This window comes from Dryas octopetala, chromosome 7 (genome assembly GCF_963921425.1).
Source record: "Dryas octopetala chromosome 7, drDryOcto1.1, whole genome shotgun sequence".
In the NCBI taxonomy this organism is placed as follows: Eukaryota; Viridiplantae; Streptophyta; class Magnoliopsida; order Rosales; family Rosaceae; genus Dryas; species Dryas octopetala.
Genome location: NC_141372.1, coordinates 1,907,816 through 1,932,617, shown reverse-complemented (window position 1 = coordinate 1,932,617; position 24,802 = coordinate 1,907,816). Strand labels below are relative to the sequence as shown.

The 24,802-nt window shown below is 38.6% G+C and overlaps 5 protein-coding genes and 2 pseudogenes across 8 annotated transcripts; 6 read left to right on the top strand and 1 right to left on the bottom strand.

Moving 5' to 3' along the window:
* Nucleotides 1–456: 456 nt before the first annotated feature.
* Nucleotides 457–2,317, top strand: LOC147278309 (cytochrome P450 CYP82D47-like; annotated as a pseudogene). Its single transcript, XR_015123274.1, has 2 exons — nt 457–1,441; nt 1,586–2,317. The product of XR_015123274.1 is annotated as a cytochrome P450 CYP82D47-like (transcript).
* A 370-nt stretch (nt 2,318–2,687) lies between these two features.
* LOC147278308 (cytochrome P450 CYP82D47-like) lies at nt 2,688–5,026 on the top strand. The gene is made up of 2 exons (XM_086249980.1): nt 2,688–3,911; nt 4,291–5,026. Exons 1-2 carry the CDS (start codon nt 2,925–2,927, stop codon nt 4,921–4,923), a joined length of 1,620 nt encoding a protein of 539 aa, XP_086106106.1. The 5' UTR covers nt 2,688–2,924; the 3' UTR covers nt 4,924–5,026.
* Nucleotides 5,027–5,120: 94 nt separating this feature from the next.
* On the top strand, nt 5,121–6,557 carry LOC147278307 (cytochrome P450 82A3 pseudogene; annotated as a pseudogene).
* A 410-nt stretch (nt 6,558–6,967) lies between these two features.
* Nucleotides 6,968–9,634, top strand: LOC147278306 (cytochrome P450 CYP82D47-like). The gene is made up of 2 exons (XM_086250947.1): nt 6,968–8,055; nt 8,900–9,634. The coding sequence occupies exons 1-2, from the start codon at nt 7,069–7,071 to the stop codon at nt 9,530–9,532; spliced, it is 1,620 nt and encodes a 539-aa protein (XP_086107073.1). The 5' UTR covers nt 6,968–7,068; the 3' UTR covers nt 9,533–9,634.
* A 2,297-nt stretch (nt 9,635–11,931) lies between these two features.
* LOC147278305 (cytochrome P450 CYP82D47-like) lies at nt 11,932–15,045 on the top strand. Its single transcript, XM_086250948.1, has 2 exons — nt 11,932–12,927; nt 14,300–15,045. Exons 1-2 carry the CDS (start codon nt 11,980–11,982, stop codon nt 14,930–14,932), a joined length of 1,581 nt encoding a protein of 526 aa, XP_086107074.1. The 5' UTR covers nt 11,932–11,979; the 3' UTR covers nt 14,933–15,045.
* Nucleotides 15,046–16,321: 1,276 nt separating this feature from the next.
* LOC147278304 (inactive protein kinase SELMODRAFT_444075-like) lies at nt 16,322–20,635 on the top strand. 3 transcript variants are annotated; one of them, XM_086250943.1, is made up of 8 exons: nt 16,322–16,710; nt 16,795–16,928; nt 17,882–17,976; nt 18,211–19,250; nt 19,409–19,566; nt 19,804–19,880; nt 20,025–20,349; nt 20,486–20,635. In XM_086250943.1, the coding sequence occupies exons 1-8, from the start codon at nt 16,527–16,529 to the stop codon at nt 20,633–20,635; spliced, it is 2,163 nt and encodes a 720-aa protein (XP_086107069.1). In that variant the 5' UTR covers nt 16,322–16,526. The 3 variants fall into 3 exon arrangements, with proteins under 3 accessions (XP_086107069.1, XP_086107070.1, XP_086107071.1); XM_086250944.1 differs by having other exon boundaries at nt 16,323–16,698; XM_086250945.1 differs by lacking the exon at nt 16,322–16,710 and having other exon boundaries at nt 16,879–16,928; nt 17,882–17,995.
* On the bottom strand, nt 20,581–22,828 carry LOC147278303 (protein JINGUBANG-like). Its single transcript, XM_086250949.1, has one exon. The coding sequence runs from the start codon at nt 22,582–22,584 to the stop codon at nt 21,154–21,156; it is 1,431 nt and encodes a 476-aa protein (XP_086107075.1). The 5' UTR covers nt 22,585–22,828; the 3' UTR covers nt 20,581–21,153.
* Between the last annotated feature and the right edge of the window lie 1,974 nt (nt 22,829–24,802).

The following is a 24,802-nucleotide window of genomic DNA, read 5'->3' as shown; positions in this document are numbered from 1 at the left end:
TTTTTTGGTTCTCCACAGGTTCTTTCAATTAATTCTTGACGTTCAATCAAAAATTTTCTAATTAATTTCTTAATGTGATCGAAAATTTCTTAATTGATTTATTGTTGTGAATTATTTTGCAAAAGAGTTTAATCATTAGGGGCCCAATTTATATTCGGCTTATGAGCCTTTAAAAAGTCAGGGCCGGCCCTGATTCCACCTAACTCTGCTGGTGATGACTATGGACTAGTGGGGCGGTGGGGTGAGGGAGGAAATTGGACGTTTGGATTTGAGGTTAACAATAAAATTGGCATGTTTGGTTTACTTGAATAAAAAATTAAAAAGTGACAGATGGCTTCAATTTATTGGGCCACATCAACTATACGTATATGAGGGTCCTAAGATAATGTGGACCATATATTGCTGCTTATCTGTTCTTTTATAAATGGGAGTTGTGGCTGGGTTGGCAACCTCAAACTGCTTCCCATGCCATGAAGTTGCCTCTTCCAGATCCCATTTGGGCTACCTTTGCATTTTTACTATTTCTTTCCTCACTTGTATGGATATCAAAAAAGTTGGCCAAAGACAAAACCAAGAAGCGGGAACCCCCTGAACCGGCCGGTGCATGGCCCTTAATTGGTCACCTTCCCCTCTTAGGAGGCTCAGCACCACCGCACATAATCTTAGGCAACATGGCTGACAAGTACGGAATAGTCTTCACAATGAAGCTAGGCATCCACCCTGCTGTTGTTGTAAGCAGTTGGGGTGTGGCCAAAGATTGTCTAACAACGAATGATAAAGCTTTTGCCAGCCGCCCAAAACTGTTGGCTGCAGAGATTATGGGTTACGACTATGCCATGTTGGGGTTTAGCCCCTATGGCACTTATTGGCGCTAGGTGCGCAAGGTAGCCACGCTCGAGCTCCTCTCCAACCACCGTTTGGAGTTGCTCAAGCACGTGCGTGAATCCGAGGTGAAGGCTTGTACAAAATTGATATACGATTTATGGGAGCAAAACAAAGGTGTCTCGGATAAGGTGTTGGTGGAGATGAAGAGGTGGTTCAGAGATGGAACTTTGAACGTTATGTTCAGGATGGTGTTGGGGAACCGATTCCTTGGGGCTACTACAGTGCATGATAGGAAGAGAGTGAAAGGAGCCGAAAGGCGTTCAGGGAATTTTTCGAATTGGGTGGTGAGTTTGTGATGTCGGATGCAGTTCCTTTTCTGCGGTGGTTGGATTTGGGTGGGCATGAGAAGGCAATGAAGAAGACGGCGAAAGAAATAGATGATGTTATTCAAGGTTGGTTGGAGGAGCATAAGCAAAACAGAATTAATACTAATTCTTCTGAGAATGTTAAAGACGAGCATGACTTCATGGATTTGATGCTTTCTGTACTTGATGGAGGTTCAGAAAGGTTTGATGGGTTTGCTAGAATTGATACAATCAACAAAGCTGCTTGCATGGTATGTTCCAACAAAATTAAAAAGAAACTATTAATTGATTACCGTAATTAAACTATTAATCAACAAAGTTTGACATACTTGAAATGAAAGAGCCAATTAATATAATTAATGTTCATTAATTACATGTTTGATTGTTTTTTGCAGTCTCTTATTCTAGGGGGGACGGACACCACAACCGTGACATTGACATGGGCTCTTTCTCTACTTTTGAACAATCGTGAAGCCTTGAGAAAAGCTCAACGTGAATTAGACATTAATGTTGGTAGAGGAAGGCAAGTGAAGGAGTCAGATTTGAAGAACTTAGTCTATCTCCAAGCCATTATCAAAGAAACCTTGCGTCTATACCCTCCTTCACCACTCTCAGTACCTCATGAATCCATGGAGGATTGCACTGTAAGTAATTACAATGTACCCGCAGGCACGCGCCTTATTTTCAATCTTTCGAAGATTCAGCGGGATTCGAATGTCTGGCCCGACCCATCCAAGTTCCAACCAGAAAGGTTTCTTACGACTCAAAAGGATGTTGATGTTAGGGGCCAGAATTTTGAGTTGATACCGTTTGGAAGTGGTAGGAGAATGTGTCCGGGAATCTCTCTGGCTCTTCAACTTATGCAACTTGCACTGGCTCAATTGCTACATGGGTTTGAAATTGCAACCCCATCAGATGAAGCAGTTGATATGGGTGAGACCTCGGGATCGACAAACATGAAGGCCTCCCCATTGGAGGTCCTTGTCACCCCACGCCTAATTCATGCCAAACTATATCAAGATGTTGACTAAATGATAGTGTTGAGAATAAATTAAATAAAATCGTGTGTTTTGTACCAAAAAATATACAATTAAATAAAATCGTGTGCTACATGAATGTATGTCATTGATCAATGTAAATGATCGTTGAATATACTATTAACTATTAAGGTATCTGATTTCTGTCTTTGGTTTAGGATTGCATATCCATCAGGACCCTCTTGTGCATGTGGTTGATTGTTTTGGGTATAGCTAGGCCCAGGAATAGCCTGCTGTTGTTTTCTTGTTTTGGGCCTCAGGCCCTTTTTAATACCAAAAATTAAATAAGTACATAAATAAATTATTAGCTTCAACATAATTAATAAATTAAAACAAAAATCACATGGTTGCAATCTAATTTAAAATGTAATAAAAGTATAGTCAAAAGACACATAATAAAGTAAATTACAGCAGATCTATTATTACTGTTTGTTGTACGTACATAACATTAATTTAATTGTAAGTCGCAATCTGTATATCTACCTTATCATACTGCAACGCAAGCAAAATATCCACACCCAATATTGTACCCAAAAGACAAATCCAACAAATCCTCCCCACCAATTGTCTTATCCATTTGTCTAAGAGGATAATTGGAGATAAGGTAAATTGGTGGGGGCGGGTAATATCGATCTTTGGTGCGTATCTGTTCCTTTATTAATGGGAAATTCAAGCTGGTAATCGTTTGTAGCCTCCCATGGAGTTCCCTCTTCCATGTCCCATTTCTTCTCCTTTTGCCATCTTTGTCTTAATTCTAGTGTTTCTTTTGTCTCTTCTATGGATATCTAAAAAGTTCCACAAAAACATAGCAAAGAAAAAAAGGGTACCCCCGGAAGCCGCCGGTGCATGGCCTATAATTGGGCACCTTCCACTCTTAGGAGGGCCAGAACCGCCGCACATAATCTTAGGCAACATGGCTGACAAGAACGGAGCACTCTTCACAATGAAGCTAGGTGTCCACCCTGCTGTTGTTGTAAGCAGTTGGGATATGGCGAAAGAGTGTCTCACCACTCATGACAAAACTTTTGCCAACCGCCCTAAATTTCTGGCCGCAGAGATTATGGCCTACCACTATGCCATGTTTGGGTTTAGCCCCTATGGCTCTTATTGGCGCCAGGTGCGCAAGGTAGCCACGCTCGAGCTCCTCTCCAACCACCGCTTGGAGTTGCTTAAGCACGTGCGTGAATCCGAGGTGAAGGCTTGTACAAAACAAATATACGATTTATGGGAGCAAAACAGAGGAAGCTCAGATAAGGTGTTGGTGGACATGACGAGGTGGTTCGGAGACGTAACTTTGAACGTTATGTTTAGGATGGTGTTGGGGAAGCGATTTCTTGGGGCTACTACAGTGCATGACAAGGAAGAGAGTGAAAGGTTCCGAAAGGCGTTGAGGGATTTTTTCAAATTGAGTGGTGAGTTTGTGATATCGGATGCTGTTCCGTTTCTGAGGTGGCTGGATTTGGGTGGACATGAGAAGGCAATGAAGAAGACGGCCAAAGAAATAGATGATGTTATTCAAGGTTGGTTGGAGGAGCATAAGCAAAACAGACTTAATACTAATTCTTCTGAGAATGTTAAAGGCGAGCATGACTTCATGGATATGATGCTTTCCTTTCTTGATGGCAGTTCACAAGGGTTTGGTGGGTTTGCTAGCGCTGATACAATCAACAAAGCTACTTGCATGGTATGTGTTTCTACCTCTCTCCTCTCTCCCTCCAATAATTCTCTTGCTTTATTACGATTTTGGCACAAGTGTCTTGCCATCTAATTTGACTTTTTTATCATGGAGCTGGTCATCTAATTTGACTTAGTACACGTAATATTTCTAAGATACATGCATGTGAGTGGTCGAGCTAAGATAACAGAGAAACAACAAAAACAGTCACGCAAGCGAAAAGTGATTCTGATTAGCATATATTAACTCATAAAATTGACAGTAGGTTTAACATTTTCTACCGTTTCAATATATATAATTGTTGGATCAATAAAAGTTTGGCATGGAAATGAAAGCGCCAATATAATATTTTTTAATTACATGTTTAATTAAATATTGTCATTTGCAGGCTCTTATTCTAGGGGGGACAGACACCACAACAGTAACATTAACATGGGCTCTTTCTTTACTTTTGAACAACCGTAAATCTTTGAGAAAAGCTCAAGATGAATTAAACATTCATGTTGGTAGAGATAGGCAAGTGGAGGAATCGGATGTGAAGAACTTAGTCTATCTCCAAGCCATTATTAAAGAAACCTTGCGTCTATACCCTGCTGGACCACTCTCACTACCACATGAATCTATAGAGAACTGCACTGTAAGTAATTACCATGTACCTGCAGGCACGCGCCTTATTTTCAATCTTTCAAAGATTCAGCGGGATCCGAATGTCTGGCCCGACCCATCCAAGTTCCAACCAGAAAGGTTTCTTACGACTCAAAAGGATTTTGATGTTAGGGGACAGAATTTTGAGTTCATACCCTTTGGAAGTGGTAGAAGAATATGTCCAGGAATCTCATTTGCTCTTCAAGTTATGCAACTTACTCTGGCTCAGTTGCTACATGGGTTTGAAATTGCAACCCCATCTGATGAACCAGTTGATATGGGTGAGACTTCTGGGTTAACCAACATGAAGGCAACCCCTCTCGAGGTCCTTGTCACCCCACGTTTTCCTGCCAAAGTTTATCAAGATGTTGACTAGATATCTAATAATGTTGGGAATAATTTGAAAATCCTGGAAATGAAAAGTTACTAAATAAAATCATGTGCTACATGAATGTGTATATGTTACTAGTCCACTATTTAAGTGCTTTTATATCTTTCTTTTGTATCAAATATGCGAGTAATTTTTCTGTATAATCCCTTTGTGACCGTGTTGTGCCAAAAAATTTCCACACCATGGGAGAGAAAAGCGAACTAGATGAACAAGGTAAGAGAATAAAGCTAACAAATCAAAAGCATGCAGATTAACACAAGAACAATCAACGCTACAGTTAGTCAACTATTAACCTCCAAAAACATAAGTTAACAATATATATCACATTAAATAAATAAATTACGGGCATGAAAGGTGAGTTTGGCCAAATAAATAAATTATTATCTCCAAAATAATTGAAAATTCAAAAACTATCACAACAAAATTTAATTTAAAATTTAGAGGAAATTACAAATTTAGTTCACTTATTTTATAGCTAGTTCAATTTGGTCCACGATCTTTTTTAATTTCTGTTTTGGTCCACTAATCGTTCCACTTGTTCAATATATAAATGTCCAGATTTATTTTTTCAAATTTGGCCAACATTTTACCTTATCAAATCTCACCCAAATTCATCATTATACATCTTCTCTTTACACCTATATAAATATCATTCAAAATAGAGTTCTAAAACTCAAGATAATTAATCTCAAAGTAGGGTACTCAAAACAATCAATTTTTTTCAGAAAATTTTCAGATTTTCAAATTTCACAAAATTTCAATTCTCTTAAATTATAATGTTCCAAATTGGTTTCCATAACTAAGAAATGATGAAATATAACTTATACTTTAATTATAATTGAAAAAAACACATCCCAAATGATTTAAAATAATAAACCCCAAAACTGAAATTTCGGACTGGATATTTATTAAACAAGTGAAACAAGTAGTGGACCAAAACATAACTTAAAAAAGATCATGGACCAAAATTGGAATAGATATAAAATAAGTTAACAAAATCTGTAATTCATCTATTAGGGGGACGGACACCACAACAGTGACATTGACATGGGCTCTTTCTTTACTTTTGAACAATCGTGAAGCCTTGAGAAAAGCTCAACACGAATTGGACATTAATGTTGGTAGAGAAAGGCAAGTGAAGGAGTCAGATTTGAAGAACTTAGTCTATCTCCAAGCCATTTTCAAAGAAACCTTGCGTCTATACCCTCCTGCACCACTCTCAGTACCCCATGAATCCATCGATGATTACCATGTACTCGCAGGCACGCTCCTTATTTTCAATCTTTCGAAGATTCAGCGGGATTCGAATGTCTGGCCCGACCCATCCAAGTTCCAACCAGAAAGGTTTCTTACGACTCAAAAGGATGTTGATGTTAGGGGCCAGAATTTTGAGTTGATACCGTTTGGAAGTGGTAGGAGAATGTGTGGGAATCTCTCTGGCTCTTCAACTTATGCAACTTGCTCTGGCTCAATTGCTACATGGGTTTGAAATTGCAACCCCATCAGAAGAAGCAGTTGATATGGGTGAGACCTCGGGATCGACAAACATGAAGGCCACCCTATTGGAGGTCCTTGTCACCCCACGCCTTCATGCCAAACTTTATCAAGATGTTGACTAAATGATAGTGTTGGGAATTAAATAAAATCGTGAGTTTTGTACCAAAAAATATACAAATAAATAAAATCGTGTGCTACATGAATGTATGTCATTGATCAATGTAACTGATCATTTAATATACTATTAAGGTATCTGATTTCTGTCTTTGGTTTAGGATTGCATATCCATCAGGACCCTCTTGTGCATGTGGTTGATTGTTTTGGGTATAGCTAGGCCCAGGAATAGCCTGCTGTTGTTTTCTTGTTTTGGGCCTCAGGCAAAATATCCACACCCAATATTGTACCCAAATGACAAATCCAACAAATCCTTACATAGTTACACCCCCCACCCATTGTCTTATCCATTTGTCTAAGAGCATAATTGGAGATCCACCAATTGTACGTCATATCCATTTGTCTAAGAGGATAATTGGAGATAGGGTAAATTGGTGGGGGCGGGTAATATCGATCTTTGGTGCGTATCTGTTCCTTTATTAATGGGAAATTCAAGCTTGTAATCGTTTGTAGCCTTCCATGGAGTTCCCTCTTCCATGTCCCATTTCTTCTCCTTTTGCCATCTTTGTCTTAATTCTAGTGTTTCTTTTGTCTCTTCTATGGATATCAAAAAAGTTCCACAAAAACATAGCAAAGAAAAAAAGGGTACCCCCGGAAGCCGCCGGTGCATGGCCTATAATTGGGCACCTTCCACTCTTAGGAGGGCCAGAACCGCCGCACATAATCTTAGGCAACATGGCTGACAAGTACGGAGCACTCTTCACAATGAAGCTAGGTGTCCACCCTGCTGTTGTTGTAAGCAGTTGGGATATGGCGAAAGAGTGTCTCACCACTCATGATAAAACTTTTGCCAACCGCCCTAAATTTCTGGCCGCAGAGATTATGGGATACGACTATGCCATGTTTGGGTTTAGCCCCTATGGCTCTTATTGGCGCCAGGTGCGCAAGGTAGCCACGCTCGAGCTCCTCTCCAACCACCGCTTGGAGTTGCTCAAGCACGTGCGTGAATCCGAGGTGAAGGCTTGTACAAAACAAATATACGATTTATGGGAGCAAAACAGAGGAAGCTCAGATAAGGTGTTGGTGGACATGACGAGGTGGTTCGGAGACGTAACTTTGAACGTTATGTTTAGGATGGTGTTGGGGAAGCGATTTCTTGGGGCTACTACAGTGCATGACAAGGAAGAGAGTGAAAGGTTGCGAAAGGCGTTTAGGGAATTTTCCAAATTGGCAGGTGAGTTTGTGGTGTCGGATGCTGTTCCGTTTCTGAGGTGGCTGGATTTGGGTGGACATGAGAAGGCAATGAAGAAGACGGCCAAAGAAATAGATGATGTTATTCAAGGTTGGTTGGAGGAGCATAAGCAAAACAGAATTAATACTAATTCTTCTGAGAATGTTAAAGGCAAGCATGACTTCATGGATATGATGCTTTCCGTTCTTGATGGCAGTTCACAAGGGTTTGGTGGGTTTGCTAGTGCTGATACAATCAACAAAGCTACTTGCATGGTATGTGTTTCTACCTCTCTCCTCTCTCCCTCCAATAATTTAAAATTATTAAAACAAAATTATTGCCCCTTTTTTCTTCTCTTTTTGCTGCTTATGATCAATGTTATTATTGCATTGCAAGTTGCCTATATCCATCAAGGTTACTTCTTATAATTCTTTCAAAGAATAAGTTTCTTCTTTGTATACACATAATTTAATCAGTTGATATATCTATTTCAATCTTAACACCAAACGAGATTATATAATTTTTAAAGATTTATTCTCCATACGTAATTAAGTACACGCATGTCAGTATGTAACTCTAAATTATTGATTTTTTTGTACCCAGGAAAAAAATTATTGATTCTTAATTATGTCAAAATTTCAATTAGATCGAGAAAAGGAACCGTACGTGGCTGACCAATCTTATAATTAATTGTCTTATTGTGGAGACAACAAAACAAGATGTTAATCAACAGTTCTTGTCAACAGATTATGATGTCCCCATGGACCCCAGCAATTTATTCTCTTGCTTTATTACGATTTTGGCACAAGTGGCTTGCCATCAAATTTGACTTTTTTGTCATGGGGCTGGTCATCTAATTTTTCTTAGTACACGGAATATTTCTAAGATACATGCATGCGAGTGGTCGAGCTAAGATAACATAGAAACAACAAAAACAGTCGCGCAAGCGAAAAGTGATTCTGATTAGCATATATTAACTCATAAAATTGACAGTAGGTTTAATATTTTCAACCGTTTCAAGATATATAATTGTTGGATCAATAAAAGTTTGGCATGGAAATGAAAGCGCCAATATAATATTTTTTAATTACATGTTTAATTAAATATTGTCATTTGCAGGCTCTTATTCTAGCAGGGGCAGACACCACAACAGTAACATTAACATGGGCTCTTTCTTTACTTTTGAACAACCGTGAATCTTTGAGAAAAGCTCAAGATGAATTAAACATTCATGTTGGTAGAGATAGGCAAGTGAAGGAATCGGATGTGAAGAACTTAGTCTATCTCCAAGCCATTATTAAAGAAACCTTGCGTCTATACCCTGCCGGACCACTCTCACTACCACATGAATCTATAGAGGACTGCACTGTAAGTAATTACTATATACCTGCAGGCACGCACCTTATTTTCAATCTTTCAAAGATTCAGCGGGATCCGAATGTCTGGCCCGACCCATCCAAGTTCCAACCAGAAAGGTTTCTTACGACTCAAAAGGATTTTGATGTTAGGGGACAGAATTTTGAGTTCATACCCTTTGGAAGTGGTAGAAGAATGTGTCCGGGAATCTCATTTGCTCTTCATGTTATGCAACTTACTCTGGCTCAGTTGCTACATGGGTTTGAAATTGCAACCCCATCTGATGAACCAGTTGATATGGGTGAGACTTCTGGGTTAACCAACATGAAGGCAACCCCTCTCGAGGTCCTTGTCACCCCACGTTTTCCTGCCAAAGTTTATCAAGATGTTGACTAGATATCTAATAATGTTGGGAATAATTTGAAAATCCTGGAAATGAAAAGTTACTAAATAAAATCATGTGCTACATGAATGTGTATATGTTACTAGTCCACTATTTAAGTGCTTTTATATCTTTCTTTTGTATCAAATATGCGAGTAATTTTTCTATATAATCCCTTTGTGGCCGTGTTGTAGCCAAAAAATTTCCACACCATGGGAGAGAAAAGCAAACTATATGAACAAGGTAAGAGAATAAAGCTAACAAATCAAAAGCATGCAGATTAACACAAGAACAATCAACGCCTACAGTTAGTCAACTATTAACCTCCTAAAACATAAGTTAACAATATATATCACATTAAATAAATAAATTACGGGCATGCAAGGTGAGTTTGGCCAAATAAATAAATTATTATCTCCAAAATAATTGAAAATTCAAAAACTATCACAACAAAATTAATTTAATTTAAAATTTAGAGGAATTAAATTACAGATTTAGTCCACTTAGTTTATAGCTAGTTCAATTTTGGTCCACGACCTTTTTTAATTTCTGTTTTAATCCACTAATCGTTCTACTTGTTCAATAAATGTCCAGATTTATTTTTTAAAATTTTGCCAACATTTTACCTTATCAAATGTCACCCAAATTCATCAAACATATACTTGGTTTAATGTTATACCTCTCCTCTTTACACCCATATAAATATTATTCAAAATAGAGTTCTAAAATTCAAGATAATTAACCTCAAAGTAGGGCACCCGAAACAACCAATTTTTCAAGAAAATTTTCAAATTTTTCAAATTTCACCCAATTTCAATTCTCTTAAATTCTAATATTCCAAATTGGTTCCTATAACTAAGAAATGATGAAATATAACTTATACTTCAATTATAATTGAAGAAAACACAACCCAAATTATTTAAAATAATAAACCCCAAAACTGAAATTTCGGATTGGATATTTATTGAACAAGTGAAATAATTAGTGAATCAAAACAAAACTTAAAAAAGATCGTGGACCAAAATTGGACTAGATATAAAATAAGTTGACCAAATCTGTAATTCATCTATTTATTATGGAAAAAATTATTATAGAACTGTTATATATATATATATATATATCTTCTCCATCTAACAATATGATGTTGCAACACAAGCAAATCAATATACAAATTCTTCTTATTTCTTCTGTTGAATATAATAACATTGACATAAATTCAATTTAGACACATACCTATATATGTCATTTCAACATGGTCCATGAATTTTAAAAGATTTCAAATATACACCCGATTTATTATCTAAATTGAAAAATGGATTTTCGTCCATCGATTTGTTGAGAGATTAATTAAATACCAGTTTTGTTTTTGCTGACGGGGATTAATTGGTGACGTGGCTTCAACTCAGCATAACTTTCCTGCCAAATGAGCAACACATGTTCACCTAACACAGGCCCACACATTCATCACCTCTTTTCTGCTCGTCGAACGCTTTCCTGACAATTTAATCTCCCAAAAACATTACGTTTTCCTCCAAATTTGAATATAAATCTCTCATCTGTGTTTGACGAGCGAGAAAGAGATGATGAGTTTGTGGGCCCTTGTCAGGGGTTAAGTGGACATGTGTCATCTTGTCACTCATTTGGCGAAAAATGTTTGCTGAGATGGCGCCACGTCATCAAGAAATTATGGTCAGCAAAACCAAATTGACATTTAACTAATCTCTCAACGAATTAATAGACAGAAGTCCATTTTCAATTTAGATAGTAGATCAAATATATATTTAAAATATTTTAAAATTTATAAATCTCGTTGAAATAACATATATATATATAGTTATATTTCTAAATTAAATTTATACTAATAACATTAATAGGATGCTTTCCGATAAAGTTAACACTCAGCTGAAATCAGACTTGATGGCTTGAAGTTGACATTGTATTAAGAATCTTGAGAAGTGTTTTGTACAATAGGCTGCGGCTCAACACACAGCAAGCAGAATATGATCTTTTTTTTTTTTTTTTTTTGGCCAAAAGCAGAATATGATCTTTATATATGAAGTAATACAAGAAAACCTAAAGAAGCTTTTGGTTTCACAGTTATCAATGAGATAAGAGACTAGTGGTCCTAGTTTAAGGTTGTCCATTAGCTGGTGCAGATCATCCATGATCTTGGTCAACTTGTTCTGTTGGTGTCACGTGACTAGCCTCGGAGAGATGTTGGTTGTTACTTTATTCCCTTCTTTTCTTTGGTTTTTGGGTTAAGTCAGAACACGTACGTGTGCACCAGAGAAATAGACACTTGGTAGTTTTGGACAATTAAATATTGGAGATAAGGTCAATTAATGGGAGTCATCGGGGGTAGATAATATCATAATATATATGGACCATATGTTGCTGCTTATCTGTTCTTTTATAAATAATTGGAGTTGTGGCCGGGTTGGCAACCTCAAAGCTGCTTCCCATGGCCATGGAGTTGCCTCTTCCAGATCCCATTTGGGCTACCTTTGCATTTTTACTATTTCTTTCCTCACTTGTATGGATATCAAAAAAGTTGGCCAAAGACAAAGCCAAGAAGAGGGGACCCCCTGAACTGGCCGGTGCATGGCCCTTAATTGGTCACCTTCCCCTCTTACGAGGCTCAGCACCACCGCACATAATCTTAGGCAACATGGCTGACAAGTACGGACCTCTCTTCACAATGAAGCTAGGCATCCACCCTGCTGTTGTTGTAAGCAGTTGGGGTGTGGCCAAAGAGTGTCTAACAACGAATGATAAAGCTTTTGCCAGCCGCCCAAAAGTGTTGGCTGCAGAGATTATGGGATACGACTATGCCATGTTTGGGTTTAGCCCCTATGGCTCTTATTGGCGCCAGGTGCGCAAGGTAGCCACGCTCGAGCTCCTCTCCAACCACCGCTTGGAGTTGCTCAAGCCCGTGCGTGAATCCGAGGTGAAGGCTTGTACAAAACTTATATACGATTTATGGGAGCAAAACAGAGGAAGCTCAGAAAAGGTGTTGGTGGAGATGAAGAGGTGGTTCGGAGATGTAACTTTGAACGTTATGTTCAGGATGATTGTTGGGAAGCGCTTCCTTGGGGCTACGTCTGAACATGAGAAGGAAGAGAATGAAATGTGCCGAAAGGCGTTGAGGGGATTTTTCAAACTGGGCGGTGAGTTTGTGATGTCCGATGCAGTTCCATTTCTGAGGTGGTTCGATTTGGGTGGGTATGAGAAGGCCATGAAGAAGACGGCCAAACAACTTGATGGTGTGCTTCAACGATGGTTGGATGAGCATAAGCAAAACACTGGTATTGATGGAAAAGACTTCATGGGCATGATGCTTTCCGTTCTTGATGACAATATACAAGGGTTTACTACTGCTGCTGATACAGTCAACAAAGCTACTTGCTTGGTACGTATGCGCCCCTAGTCTAACTAGTCTAATATATTCTCTATTCAACAAATTCAAAAGCAACCCTTATACTGCTTTTAATGAATGACATTCATCACCACCAAAGACAAGTTGGTTGGACTTTGTGGCCTTGTTGATTGCTAAAGATTGGATCGGATGAGTTAACTCAAGTATATCAAAAGATTGAAGGAATAAGTTGGATTAGTCATAACAGATATTCTACCATTTTGTGAAATTTGGAAGGGATAAGTTTTCCTCATGACTGATCCACCTTATTCCTTCAATTATACATTGATTTTTGTAAGTTAACCTATTCAATCTAATCCTAGACTTCAGGTGAGGAACTAGGTTGGGGTTACCATGGGCTGTAGCTTAGGTAGCGTGGAAAAAAATCTCTTATTATATATTTTTGTAGCCTAAAAGTACATATATAGCCCACCCAATTAAGAGTTAGTTAGCCCAATTAATGTACTGATTCTGAGCCTAATTTTTTAATTAGTCCTCTACTTCTTAAAATTAATTTTGACTGGAAAAATGGGCTAAAACTTAATAGCTAGGTTGAGCTACCTCTTAATTAGGTAGGCTATATATATACTTTTGGGCTACAACATAAATACAAAATAATCATATGGGTTTGGGTGTTTTTTTTTTTTTTTCTTTAATGGTTAGTAATTGAAAATAGGTTATTAGGTAATAAAATGAATATAGGTGATGTTAATTATGTGCCATTGAATTTATCTAAGAGCTCTTATAATTAGTTCCTCATATTAGCTATTCTGTTATAAGATTTGACTTAAATCTTTATTATTACGAGGATTATAATATAATTGTACCTAGAGGCAAAACATAGTCATTAAGCTTTAAGGTAATATTAGCTCCTCCTTGGCAAAATTTCTCGTTACGCCCTTGCTAGATGGTTAATTTGTTAAGCATGCTATTTTGAGCTTTGACATTGAGTGTACGTAAGCGCCTAGTTTGTGATAGAATTAGAACATCCAACCCAAAACCAATTGGTAATGGGTGGAGAGGCCCAAGACTTATAAGCACATATGCTAAGCCTTAGTTTTCCGATGTGGGACATTACTCCACATTACTCTCAACACGCCCCCGCACGTGTGGCGATATTTTTGAGCCTTACACGTGAACAAATTGTATTGGGTGACGTGGGAGCACGTGTGGCCGTTGGGCCTTACACGCGGATAACCTGGCTCTGATACCATGATAGAATTAGAACATCCAACCCAAAACCAATTGGCAATGGGTGGAGAGGCCCAAGACTTATAAGCACATATGCTAAGCCTTAGTTTTCCGATGTGGGACATTACTCCACATTACTCTCAACAGTTTGAACTGTCTTTTGTCATTTGCACAGGCTCTTATTCTAGGAGGAACGGACACCACTACAGTGACATTAACGTGGGCTCTTTCTTTACTATTGAACAACCGTGAAGCCTTGAGGAAAGCCCAAGATGAATTAGACATTCATGTTGGTAGAGAAAGGCAAGTGAAGGAATCAGATGTGAAAAACTTAGTCTATCTCCAAGCCATTATCAAAGAAACTTTGCGTCTGTACCCTGCTGCACCACTCTCAGTACCCCATGAATCCATCGAAGACTGCACCCTACACAACTACCATGTACCTGCAGGCACGCGTCTTATTTTCAATATTTCAAAGATTCAGCGGGATCCAAATGTCTGGCCCGACCCGTCCTTCTTCAAACCAGAAAGGTTTCTTACAACTTGCAAGGATTTTGATGTTAGGGGCCAGAATTTTGAGTTCATACCCTTTGGAAGTGGTAGAAGAATATGTCCAGGAATCTCTTTTGCTCTTCAAGTTGTGCAACTTACTCTGGCTCAATTGCTACATGGGTTTGAAATTGCAACCCCATCTGATGAACCAGTTGATATGGGTGAGACTTCTGGAATAACCAACATGAAGGCAACCCCTCTGGAGGTCCTCGTCACCCCACGTCTTCATGCCAAACTTTATCAAGATGTTGACTAGATGATAATGTTGGAAATAATTTTGAAAATATTCAAAATTAAAAGTCATTAATTAAATAAAATCATGTGATACAAGATACATGAATGTTGTTAGTGATGTATTATTACGCCTAATTTGATGCATAAGTGGATTGGATTAGATCTGTTAAATGACTATTTTTTTTTTTCTTTCAAGTTAGAAGACATCCTTTATTTTCTTTCTTCAATTAATACACTTAAATCTAGCCATTAATATATCCAATCTAATCTAGTCAAATTTTTTTTCTTTAACCATAAAAATGAAGGGTGTCTTCTAACTTTTTTTCTTCCATTTTGTAATAATCTATTTATTGGTTAAAGAAAAAAATTTGCTCGGAGATGAGCATATGTGGTTTTTGACTCCCCTTCCGCAAGATTTGTCACTTTGGTTGGGTTGGGTGGACAGTAAGCCCAATAAGTATTTTAATTTAGAGCCCGAAGTTTTGGACTCCCTTCTTTTTTTTTTGGTAAAATGGCGGGCCAAAGTCCAAACAACCCAAACTAGCCAGACACTACTCTAGATCTATACAGACCCAAAAGTTTTGGATTTCTTTTACAAAGCCCGACTCCTACCAAACAATCACTAGATTAAGGTATGCCATCAATTATTTTCGAAGCTGGTCCCTGGTCTATTTTGAGCACATAACCATAAATGCGACCAACCTTTTTAGATATGTTTTCAGCTCAATATATATAATCCTCCAAAATATGAGAGGTTAGACAAAAATATACAATGGTCAAATCAATATGAAGATGACATGATTTCAAATTTAAAAAATCAAAATCAATTTGTCTAATTGGCAGAACCAACCAAAAAACAAAATGAAAAAATAATTGTTTTGAGGCCATGGACGGCGCTGCTAAACATATATTTTGGATCAATGAGTCTCATCTGCATTCATTGATTCATCTTAATAGCAAGTCAAAATCTAAGAAACGACGAGCAAGACAGCGCTTTCCTTCCGGGTTTGTTGCATGAAATTGCTACCAAATCAAAAGCTAAATAGTCTTTTATAGCCTTCACCAGCCCGTATTGTCTTTTTCTGTGTTTTTGATAATTAAGGGCTACTTTCGTCAATTTATGTGAACATGCGTTACCCACATAATAGAGAATTATATTAGCTCTACGAGCCAGTTATAGTTTTTGCTGAAATTTGATAAATTATGATTGTGATATATAACAAGCTAGCTAGGTTACAAATTGCAATGCATATTGCAGGCTCAGCGTGACCAATGTGAAAACCATTTAATAGAAAAATACCAATTAATTGGAAAGTGACCAAATTTAGAGTAATAAATGGACAACAAAAATTTTATAAAAGGGGACAAAAGACAGACATTTAAAGTAAATTAGACGAAACCTATTAATTATCATTTATCCATGGTTAATAATGTTCATGGCCTAACTGGGGTCAGTTAACTGTTAACCAGGGTTGGCATTATTAGCCTGTTATTATCATCCTCCTAACGAACACAACACAAAGTCCAATTTCATATTCCAAAGTTCCACACTTTCCACGACTTTGTTTCAGTCCCTTCTCACTTGAAAAAAGAGAGGTTTGAATCCTGAGGAAGCAATGTTTGGGGTTGGGGAACGCGCCGCCAACGCCACGGCGGCTGATAAGGTGATAGTGGCGGTGAAGGCAGAGAAGGTGATCTCCAAGACCGCATTGGCCTGGGCTCTCACTCACGTCGTTCACCCAGGCGACTGCGTTACGTTACTCGCCGTCTTCTCTGCCGCTAAAACCGGTAATTTAATTGGTAATTCTTTTTTTCTTTTTTTCAAATTGTAACCTTGAATTTTGCAGTTGAATTTGTGTTTCTAATGTGGAATGTGCGAGACAGGTACCAGATTCTGGAACTTTCCAAAGTTGACCGGAGATTGTGGGAGTAGACACAGGGACGATTTGCCGGATCGGATTTGCCAGATCTCGGAGTCTTGTTCTCAGATGGTGCTTCAGTTTTACAACCAAATCCAGGTGAATTTGTCGTTTCTCCTAAATTACCGATAATACCACTTTTTAACCGCCCTTCTTTTTTAACCTTAAGCGACAACACCACGTCGTTTGGTTTGCTACTTTGCTTGCTTACAATAAGACCACGTGGACGTACACGTCCCACTTTGTCATATTTGCTGTATTTGTTTTTTCTTTTTTGGCTTTATCTTTTTATTTACAATTATAAACAAATCAGTTCTACACTTCCATTCAATTTTCAATTGGATTTTACGATCATAAGTTAAACACTTTTTTTTTTTTGGCCAAGATCATAAGTTAAACACTTGAACATATAATAAAGGATGGTTTTATAATTAAAATAATAAAAAATAAATATTTAAACTTAAATATGAAAAGATTAATCATTTGGCTCGTAGTGTCTCTCGCAAATTCGCTATTGATCATTGGGTTGTCAGAATTAGTAGATTCTGTATTTATTTTTTATTTTTTACTTTTTAGGCACAAACAAGTTAAGTTAATCATTTGAGAGAACATGGCATGTGCTTACAACATGTCGTGGGGTGAGAATCATGTTAGAAAAAGATCAATTGGATGCACAGAATCGTATCTTCTATATGAACTATGAAATTATTATTATTATTAACCAATTATGGTGTGGCCCGCATCAAATCATTTGAATTTGCTTGCACAATCTTTTTTTTTTTTTTTTTTCTTGTTACCAGGCTGCACATTTCACCCAGAAATATGCAGGAATCAGATTTCTAATTTACTCTGTTCACATAATTTATAATAAGGAACGGACCTGCAATGGTGTAAATGCTCTATAAGAATGTATATACTGAATACTTGTTTAGCTACATAAGCCTTGAGTAATGAAATAATTAATAAAGTATAGTGGTCCATCCTGCTTTTAGGTTCAATCATTTATCAGTTTCAGCTACTAGGCAGCTAACTAGTTATGATCATACTTGCAGGTAACAGTGAGGATTAAGGTAGTTTTAAGTACACCTAGTGGTGCTGTGGCGGCTGAAGCAAGAAGCAATGGAGCCAACTGGGTCGTACTGGACAAGTAATTAAACATAGAAAAAGTATTATTTCTTATTTCTGAGCTATTAATTTAGGTGCATGCTTATGTGGGTCTATTGCATCCTTCACAAGTTCACACATCTACTACTATCCTAACCTAAGAAAACGTGATGTTCTGAAATCTGTGTAGTAGTTCTCTTACCTTTTCATCTCAACGTGTATGTTGAAGTGACCTATCTTTCTTCATAATTTTTAGTGAGATTGTTTTCTGTAACAGAAAATTGAAGCAAGAGCGGAAGCATTGCATGGAGGAACTTGGATGCAACATTGTAGTGATGAACGGATCTCAGCCTAAAGTCCTGAGGCTCAATCTAGCATGCTCAGATGAACTCCGGACCCCATTCTTTTCTGCTGCTTCTTCACCAGGAACTCGTGCTGGAAAATTGGAAGGGCATAGGATGAAGCATTCCACTCCAGTGAGCAGTCCTGAAGAACCAAGTACCTCCTACACAAGAACCACAGGAGAAGGTTCATCATCTAGTTATGACACTGTGACTTCTCTCTTTCTTGTCTATGAACAGAACCCTCTTTATGAAGGATCGCAAAAAGGAAATCACAGACCGAATGATTGGGAAGATCCATATGAAGAACTTGACTCAATTGGAGAAACGCTCATAACTCTGCCTAATCCCCAAACAGTAACTGTAGCTACTAATCAGAGTGTCTTTTGGATCTCCCAAAATCACATTGGTGATGGAAAGCCCCCAATGCCCCAAAATAATAAAAATGCCCACAAAGTAAGATCTCCTACTTTCCAAACTCTGTTTGATGAGTATGCACATTTTGATCAGGATACAAGGAAAGATAGGGTAGGGGCCATGGAAACCCATAACAAAGGTTACATTATAAATTCAAGCATCAGGGATGCTGTTTCTTTGGGTAGAACTTCCTCCATACCTCCTCCTTTATGCTCTCTATGCCAACACAAAACACCGGTTTTTGGAAAACCTCCAAAACAGTTCTCTTACAAAGAGTTAGAGGAAGCTACAGACGCGTTCTCAGATATTAACTTCTTGGCAGAAGGTGGTTTTGGTGTGGTGCACAGGGGGTTATTGAGAGACGGCCAAGTTGTTGCAGTGAAGCAGTTGAAGTTTGGTGGCTCTCAAGCAGATGCTGACTTCTGCAGGGAAGTGCGAGTATTGAGCTGTGCGCAACAAAGGAATGTTGTGTTGCTCATTGGGTATTGTATTGAAGGCAAGGCAAGGGTATTGGTTTATGAGTACATCTGCAACAGCTCGTTGGATTTCCATTTACATGGTATGCTCCTTTCTCACTTCAAGTTTTTGATTTCTTTGGTTGTTGGCTTATGAAAACATATTCCACAGCTCCTTCAGTTTCATGGACATGGCATTCTCTCTGCATGTAAACTACTCTGCAGCTTTTATTTGATTATACTACATTTATTTGAATGGTAGGAAACAGGACCCCTCTGGATTGCGAATCAAGGCTAAAGATAGCAACAGGAACTGCTCGTGGGTTGAGATATCTTCATGAAGATTGTAGGGTCGGCTGTATAGTACACAGAGACCTCCGACCAAACAATATCCTTCTAACCCACGATTTTGAACCTCTGGTACTTGAAACTGATCCTTGGATTTTATAACATTTAGTTTTAAAAGAATGTCATTCTCTATGACAGATCCTATTTCTTAATTTGATATTGCATCCATGATTTTTCAATTTGTTCGCGTTGCAATTTGCCAGGCAGACTATTAATTCTTTTACTTGTCTGTTATCAGACATGGGAACATGCTTCAATATATGGTGTAAGATGCTACTACAATGCTTTACTCATTTGTTATTTCATTAGGTTGCGGATTTTGGGCTTGCTAGATGGCACTCTGAATGGGAGACTGGCACTGATGACCGGGTGATTGGAACTTCAGGGTACTTTCTTTGAATCCTGCTTGATATGGGTCCAATATTTTTTTACAAAAGCAATTCAATTATATGCACATAATGATCTGTACAAGGGGAAATGAAAAAAAGAAATTCCATCTGTAGTCTGATCAAACTCAATGTGATCTCCAGGTATCTTGCACCAGAGTATGTGGATGGAGTTCAAAGTACACATAAAGTTGATGTGTATGCATTTGGAGTGGTTTTAGTGGAGCTTATGACAGGTCGAAGAATCAGTGAACTGCAATATGTCAAGGGACATCATTTTTTGGAAGAATGGTTCTACCCATTTGCTGCATTTGACCCCAACCATATATCACCAAAATCTTATCAGTTGCTTGATCCAAACTTGGCCTCTGATGAATCCCCTGACTTCCCCCACCAACTACAGGCGATGGCACGTGCTGCTTCTCTGTGTCTACGTCGAGATCCTGATTCCAGACCCCCAATGTCAAAGGTTTCCTAGCTTAATTTCCATATCTTTAATTTCCTTGACATTGGCACATATATATATCTTCTGAAAAAAATGAAATCCCTTCCCATTTTCTGGACAAGCTGTTTGAGTTGAAATTGTCTCTTTTCGGCATATATAGGTACTCAGAGTGCTAGAAGGAGGAGATCCAGTTGTTCCTCTGGGCCTAGACTTGAACTCAGTTGGTAGTAGAAGTGGTCATTTGCATGGTCTAAGTTCACAAAGGCAACCTGAGGCAAGAGCATACCATTCTCGTACACTATCACATTGAAAATTCATCCATCTTTCGGGTGATAACAAATTGTATTACATTTATGGGTTCCATGACAGATTTTTTTTTTTCTTCCATCATTTTTTTAAGATTTGCAAAAATAGCCTGTAATCGTTATTCGTTACATGTATAATAGAATAGTTTCTCTGTTTTTCCAAAACTCACTTCACAGCAAGAAATATACATGTCAACAATGCCAACCATTTCTTAGACTGAAAATTAATTAAAGCACCTAATATGATTGCTGTGATGAGGAGATCATGCCAATCATTTCTTACATTAAAAAAGAAAAAGAACTTTATTTCTCATATTACAGTCCACCCATCTCACTCTCAGTCAACACCAATAACTATTCAATTTCCTTGAGAAGAAAAAAAAAAAAAAAAAAAACAAAGCAAACAAACAAAGAAAAAGAAGAAGAAACTCCAAAGTCTAGCAGGCAAATATCTTGAGTGGAGACACGTGGCGACTCACAATTGGGTTCTGAGATGAGGAAGTCATTGGGATCCATCCCTACCTTAGTACCTTATGTTCTGGCTGCTGGCCCGACCCGAAGAGGCGAAGCTTGCATCCGACGGCAACGAGTCGGAATCCGAACTAGCGGCGCGTTGCTGTTGCATGGCCATGGGAGTGAGCTCCGGCGCCTGCTCCGACACCCCCCACACCTTGACCGACTTATCAAGACTCCCACTGTACACGATCCAGCGGTGATCGCCCTTTTTGGATGAGTCCGGATCATGCTCCACGGCCAAGCACTTCACGGGTCCGGTGTGACCCGCCAAAACCGAGAGGCACGTGTGGATGACGCCCTCCCTCCTCCACACGCATATGGTCTTATCGGCGGAGCCAGTGAACACCAAGTTCCCCGCCGCCGCCAAACACAGCACCGCCAGCCTATGCCCCTTGAGGACCCCACCGTGGGAGAACTGCTTCTCGCGTTCCCAGAAATTGACCAGCCCATCCGAGGACCCACAGTAGACGATCGAACCCGACGCGCTGACGGCGAGTGCGGTGACCGCACTCTCCTGCTTGAGCAGCGTGTGTGCCAGCGAGTGCTTGATGACTTTCCCATTCTGCACCCTCTGCCACACCTTGACCATCCCGTCCGCCGCTCCGGTGTATACCAGTCCTTCCACGCTTGCGACGACGGAGTTGACTGCGTCGTCGTGAGCGTGGATGGACTCGATGCATTTGGATGCATCGACTCGCCAGACCTTGAGGGTCCGGTCCCAAGAGGCCGAGTAGAGAAGCTTCTTGTCCTCGCTCAAGCTCAGACACGAGACCGCGTCCGAGTGCCTGATCCAGAGGGTGCGCTGCTTCCGGACCTGAATGTAATTGCTAGGTTTCACGGAGTACTTGAAAATGTCCATCAGAGTCGGTAACGTCCCGGCACGCTTGTGAACGCTTGCGTCTTTCGAAGACACCTTCCACACCCGAATTTTACCGTCTTGGTGACCCGAGAAGATCTTATCACCGGAGATTATAATGGCCTTCACCAACCCACTGTTGGACTTGAACCCACTGAACTCCTTCAAATTCTTCCAGACCCGGATGTTCTTGCTGTCCGACCCGGTGTACAGGAGGTCCCTGGTGGCGGCGAGAGAGTAGATATGGCCTTCCTCGCGAACCAGAGAGCCGATGAGGCCGTTCTGGGGGACGTTTTCTTCGAATGGGGTCCACGGAGAGGCGTTGAATGGGGAAGTGCTGGTCTGGTTCCATGGCGACATGGTCATCGGAGAACCCTCGCCGCTCATTCGGCTCGGGTCGAAGGACGAGTTGGGGCTGAAGGCGGAGGCGCTGCTGTTGCGCATCGGGTAGTCGGTGATGTCGCCGGACATCATGCCGCCGCTGGAAGATATGTTGGGGTCGGAATGCGTGAGGTTGCCGAACTTATTCCCCGCCGCCTTGGATCCGTCGCCAAACATCCCGCCTTCTATTTCGTCTCTCATTAATACGAACGATATATATTGTTCTTGAGTGTTTTATTTTGTCACTTCACGTCTCAATTATCAATTATCAATTATATCAATGGGAAAAATATATTGAATCAGATACTGAGATTAATTAATTTAGAGAAGATCGATTAGAATTAGGATTCGAAGATTTGGTTGGGTGGTGATTGGTGAAGAGAAAATGAAGGAGAATGACAGAGGAGGCCAACTGGTTTAACAGTAATATATTTATCAAAACTGATTAACGAGAGAAGGCGGGAGATGAGGAAGAGGGGACTATATATAAATATGAATATATAGGAGGGGTGGGAGTGAGAGGACCGATATGATTTTGACACGTGTGAGGGGATACGTAGGGGTTGCGTGATGGAGATTTTCTGGTGCGGAGAATCCGGGTCGGACGCTCAGAATTAGCTTGTCTTTGTTCGTTTTGTTGGTTTGGGAATTAGGGATTGGAATTGGGATGGATGTTAGGATTCAACGGTTGGAGTTGGCGGTCCGGTCTTATGGATATTGATATTTTTGGTATCATTTTGAATGTTTTAAGGTTTTTGTATATACAAGCTGCATCAATTGGACACAATCGATCCTTGCTCCTTTTTTATTTATATTTTTGTTTTCTGAATTTGGTAACAAAGGAAGAACATCATGTTTAGGGTCAGTTTGGTATTGCTGTGTGAAAAAACAGCCGTGAGGTAAAACAACTGTAAAGTAAAGTCAGCTGTAAAGTAAAGCAGCTGAGTGTTTGGTAAAGTATGTTTTCAAAAGTATTCTGAGTGCAAAAAACAGTATCAAAGTGTTTGGTAAATGTTAATGTAAAAGTGTTGTGACTGTGTATAATTACTAAAATAGACATGATGCAAAAAGTGTCTTTCACTTATTTATTTGGTAAAAATAAAATGTGTTTTACTTGTTTTTTAAATTTTTTGCTACAAATTTTTATTAGCATTAATTTTCTAAGAACAACATTATTAAATAACTATGTCTAATATTTTTTTAGGTATATTATAATTTTAATCGTGCAAATAAAATATCATAATTAATTATTACAATATAAAATATAACTAACAATAGACATATTTTTTAATTTAAAATAAACAAATTAAAAATATAGAAATCAATGAGGATATTACGGGTAAAATAAAATATTCATTGTTGCTGTGATTCACTGCAGCTTTCAAAAGCACCTAGAAACCTGTTTTCTGTTTTTGTTGTAGGGAGTTGAGAATTGTGAGAAAAAACAATTTTTTAATTTTTTTACCAAACACCAAAACTGTTGTAGGTGATTGAGAATTGTCATCCACAGCAGCTTTTGGGTCTTCCAACGCAATCCCAAACGGGGCCTTAATTAGCCGTTTAGGCCCTTTCTTAATAAAACAAAAACAAAAAGCTTGGTGCAAGTAAGGACATGTAGGCTTGAATCAACTATGCATTATTATATATTGAATCAACTATGCATTATTATATATTTAGAAGTAAACGAGCAAGTCAACTATATTTCATACTATCAAATTATACCATTCAACTAAATATAAGATCTATTAATCAAGATAAGATCTATGCTTAATGTGAAAATCAATCATCTAATATCTCTTGTGATACTGAAAAAATAATAAAAGATTTCATCATTAAGTGTACGCGCTTGTGATTACTTTTATTTTTTTTTAATCGATTTAAATTGACATAAGATTTAAGTCCCGAAATAGGTGATTTATAGCCTCTTTGTATATATTTAGAGTGATTTCTATATAAATATGGGTCTACTGACTAAATACATAGTGCAAATAGATTACATTAAAAGAAAATTACAATAGTTATATGAACAAACCAGTTATATGAACAAACCATTTATAATTAATCAATCTTGTATTACACAGTAGACATTACAATATGTAAGATATGTAGCTACCCCTAGCCTTTGGGTTTTGTACGTGTCACTTAGGTGTTGGTCGATCGTGATCTCTTTTGTCTTGCTTGTATGATTGTTCTACTTTAACCACGCACCATGAATATGAATGGTTCAATATAATTTTACTGTGGGTAGAAAGCATGCTGCTATAATGTCACTTTAGTACTCAAAAGTTAAAAGATCATATATATGCACCAACTTGCAAGCAGCAGTGATATGATGTGCCCTTTTCTCCATTTTGCATGGACATGAATGGTGAGGTACAACAAAAGCACTGCCCTTAGCCATTTTAGCAAAAGCTACAAG

What these genes read in the sequence shown, in the direction of transcription:
- LOC147278308 (XM_086249980.1), top strand. Translation starts at nt 2,925, where the DNA reads ATGGAGTTCCCTCTTCCATGTCCCATTTCTTCTCCTTTTGCCATCTTT. An exon ending in TCAACAAAGCTACTTGCATG is followed by an intron (nt 3,912 to 4,290) that starts GTATGTGTTTCT and finishes TGTCATTTGCAG; the next exon opens with GCTCTTATTCTAGGGGGGAC.
- LOC147278306 (XM_086250947.1), top strand. Translation starts at nt 7,069, where the DNA reads ATGGAGTTCCCTCTTCCATGTCCCATTTCTTCTCCTTTTGCCATCTTT. An exon ending in TCAACAAAGCTACTTGCATG is followed by an intron (nt 8,056 to 8,899) that starts GTATGTGTTTCT and finishes TGTCATTTGCAG; the next exon opens with GCTCTTATTCTAGCAGGGGC.
- LOC147278305 (XM_086250948.1), top strand. Translation starts at nt 11,980, where the DNA reads ATGGCCATGGAGTTGCCTCTTCCAGATCCCATTTGGGCTACCTTTGCA. An exon ending in TCAACAAAGCTACTTGCTTG is followed by an intron (nt 12,928 to 14,299) that starts GTACGTATGCGC and finishes TCATTTGCACAG; the next exon opens with GCTCTTATTCTAGGAGGAAC.
- LOC147278304 (XM_086250943.1), top strand. Translation starts at nt 16,527, where the DNA reads ATGTTTGGGGTTGGGGAACGCGCCGCCAACGCCACGGCGGCTGATAAG. An exon ending in AGTTTTACAACCAAATCCAG is followed by an intron (nt 16,929 to 17,881) that starts GTGAATTTGTCG and finishes TCATACTTGCAG; the next exon opens with GTAACAGTGAGGATTAAGGT. An exon ending in CCCACGATTTTGAACCTCTG is followed by an intron (nt 19,567 to 19,803) that starts GTACTTGAAACT and finishes TTATTTCATTAG; the next exon opens with GTTGCGGATTTTGGGCTTGC.
- LOC147278303 (XM_086250949.1), bottom strand. Translation starts at nt 22,584, where the DNA reads ATGAGAGACGAAATAGAAGGCGGGATGTTTGGCGACGGATCCAAGGCG.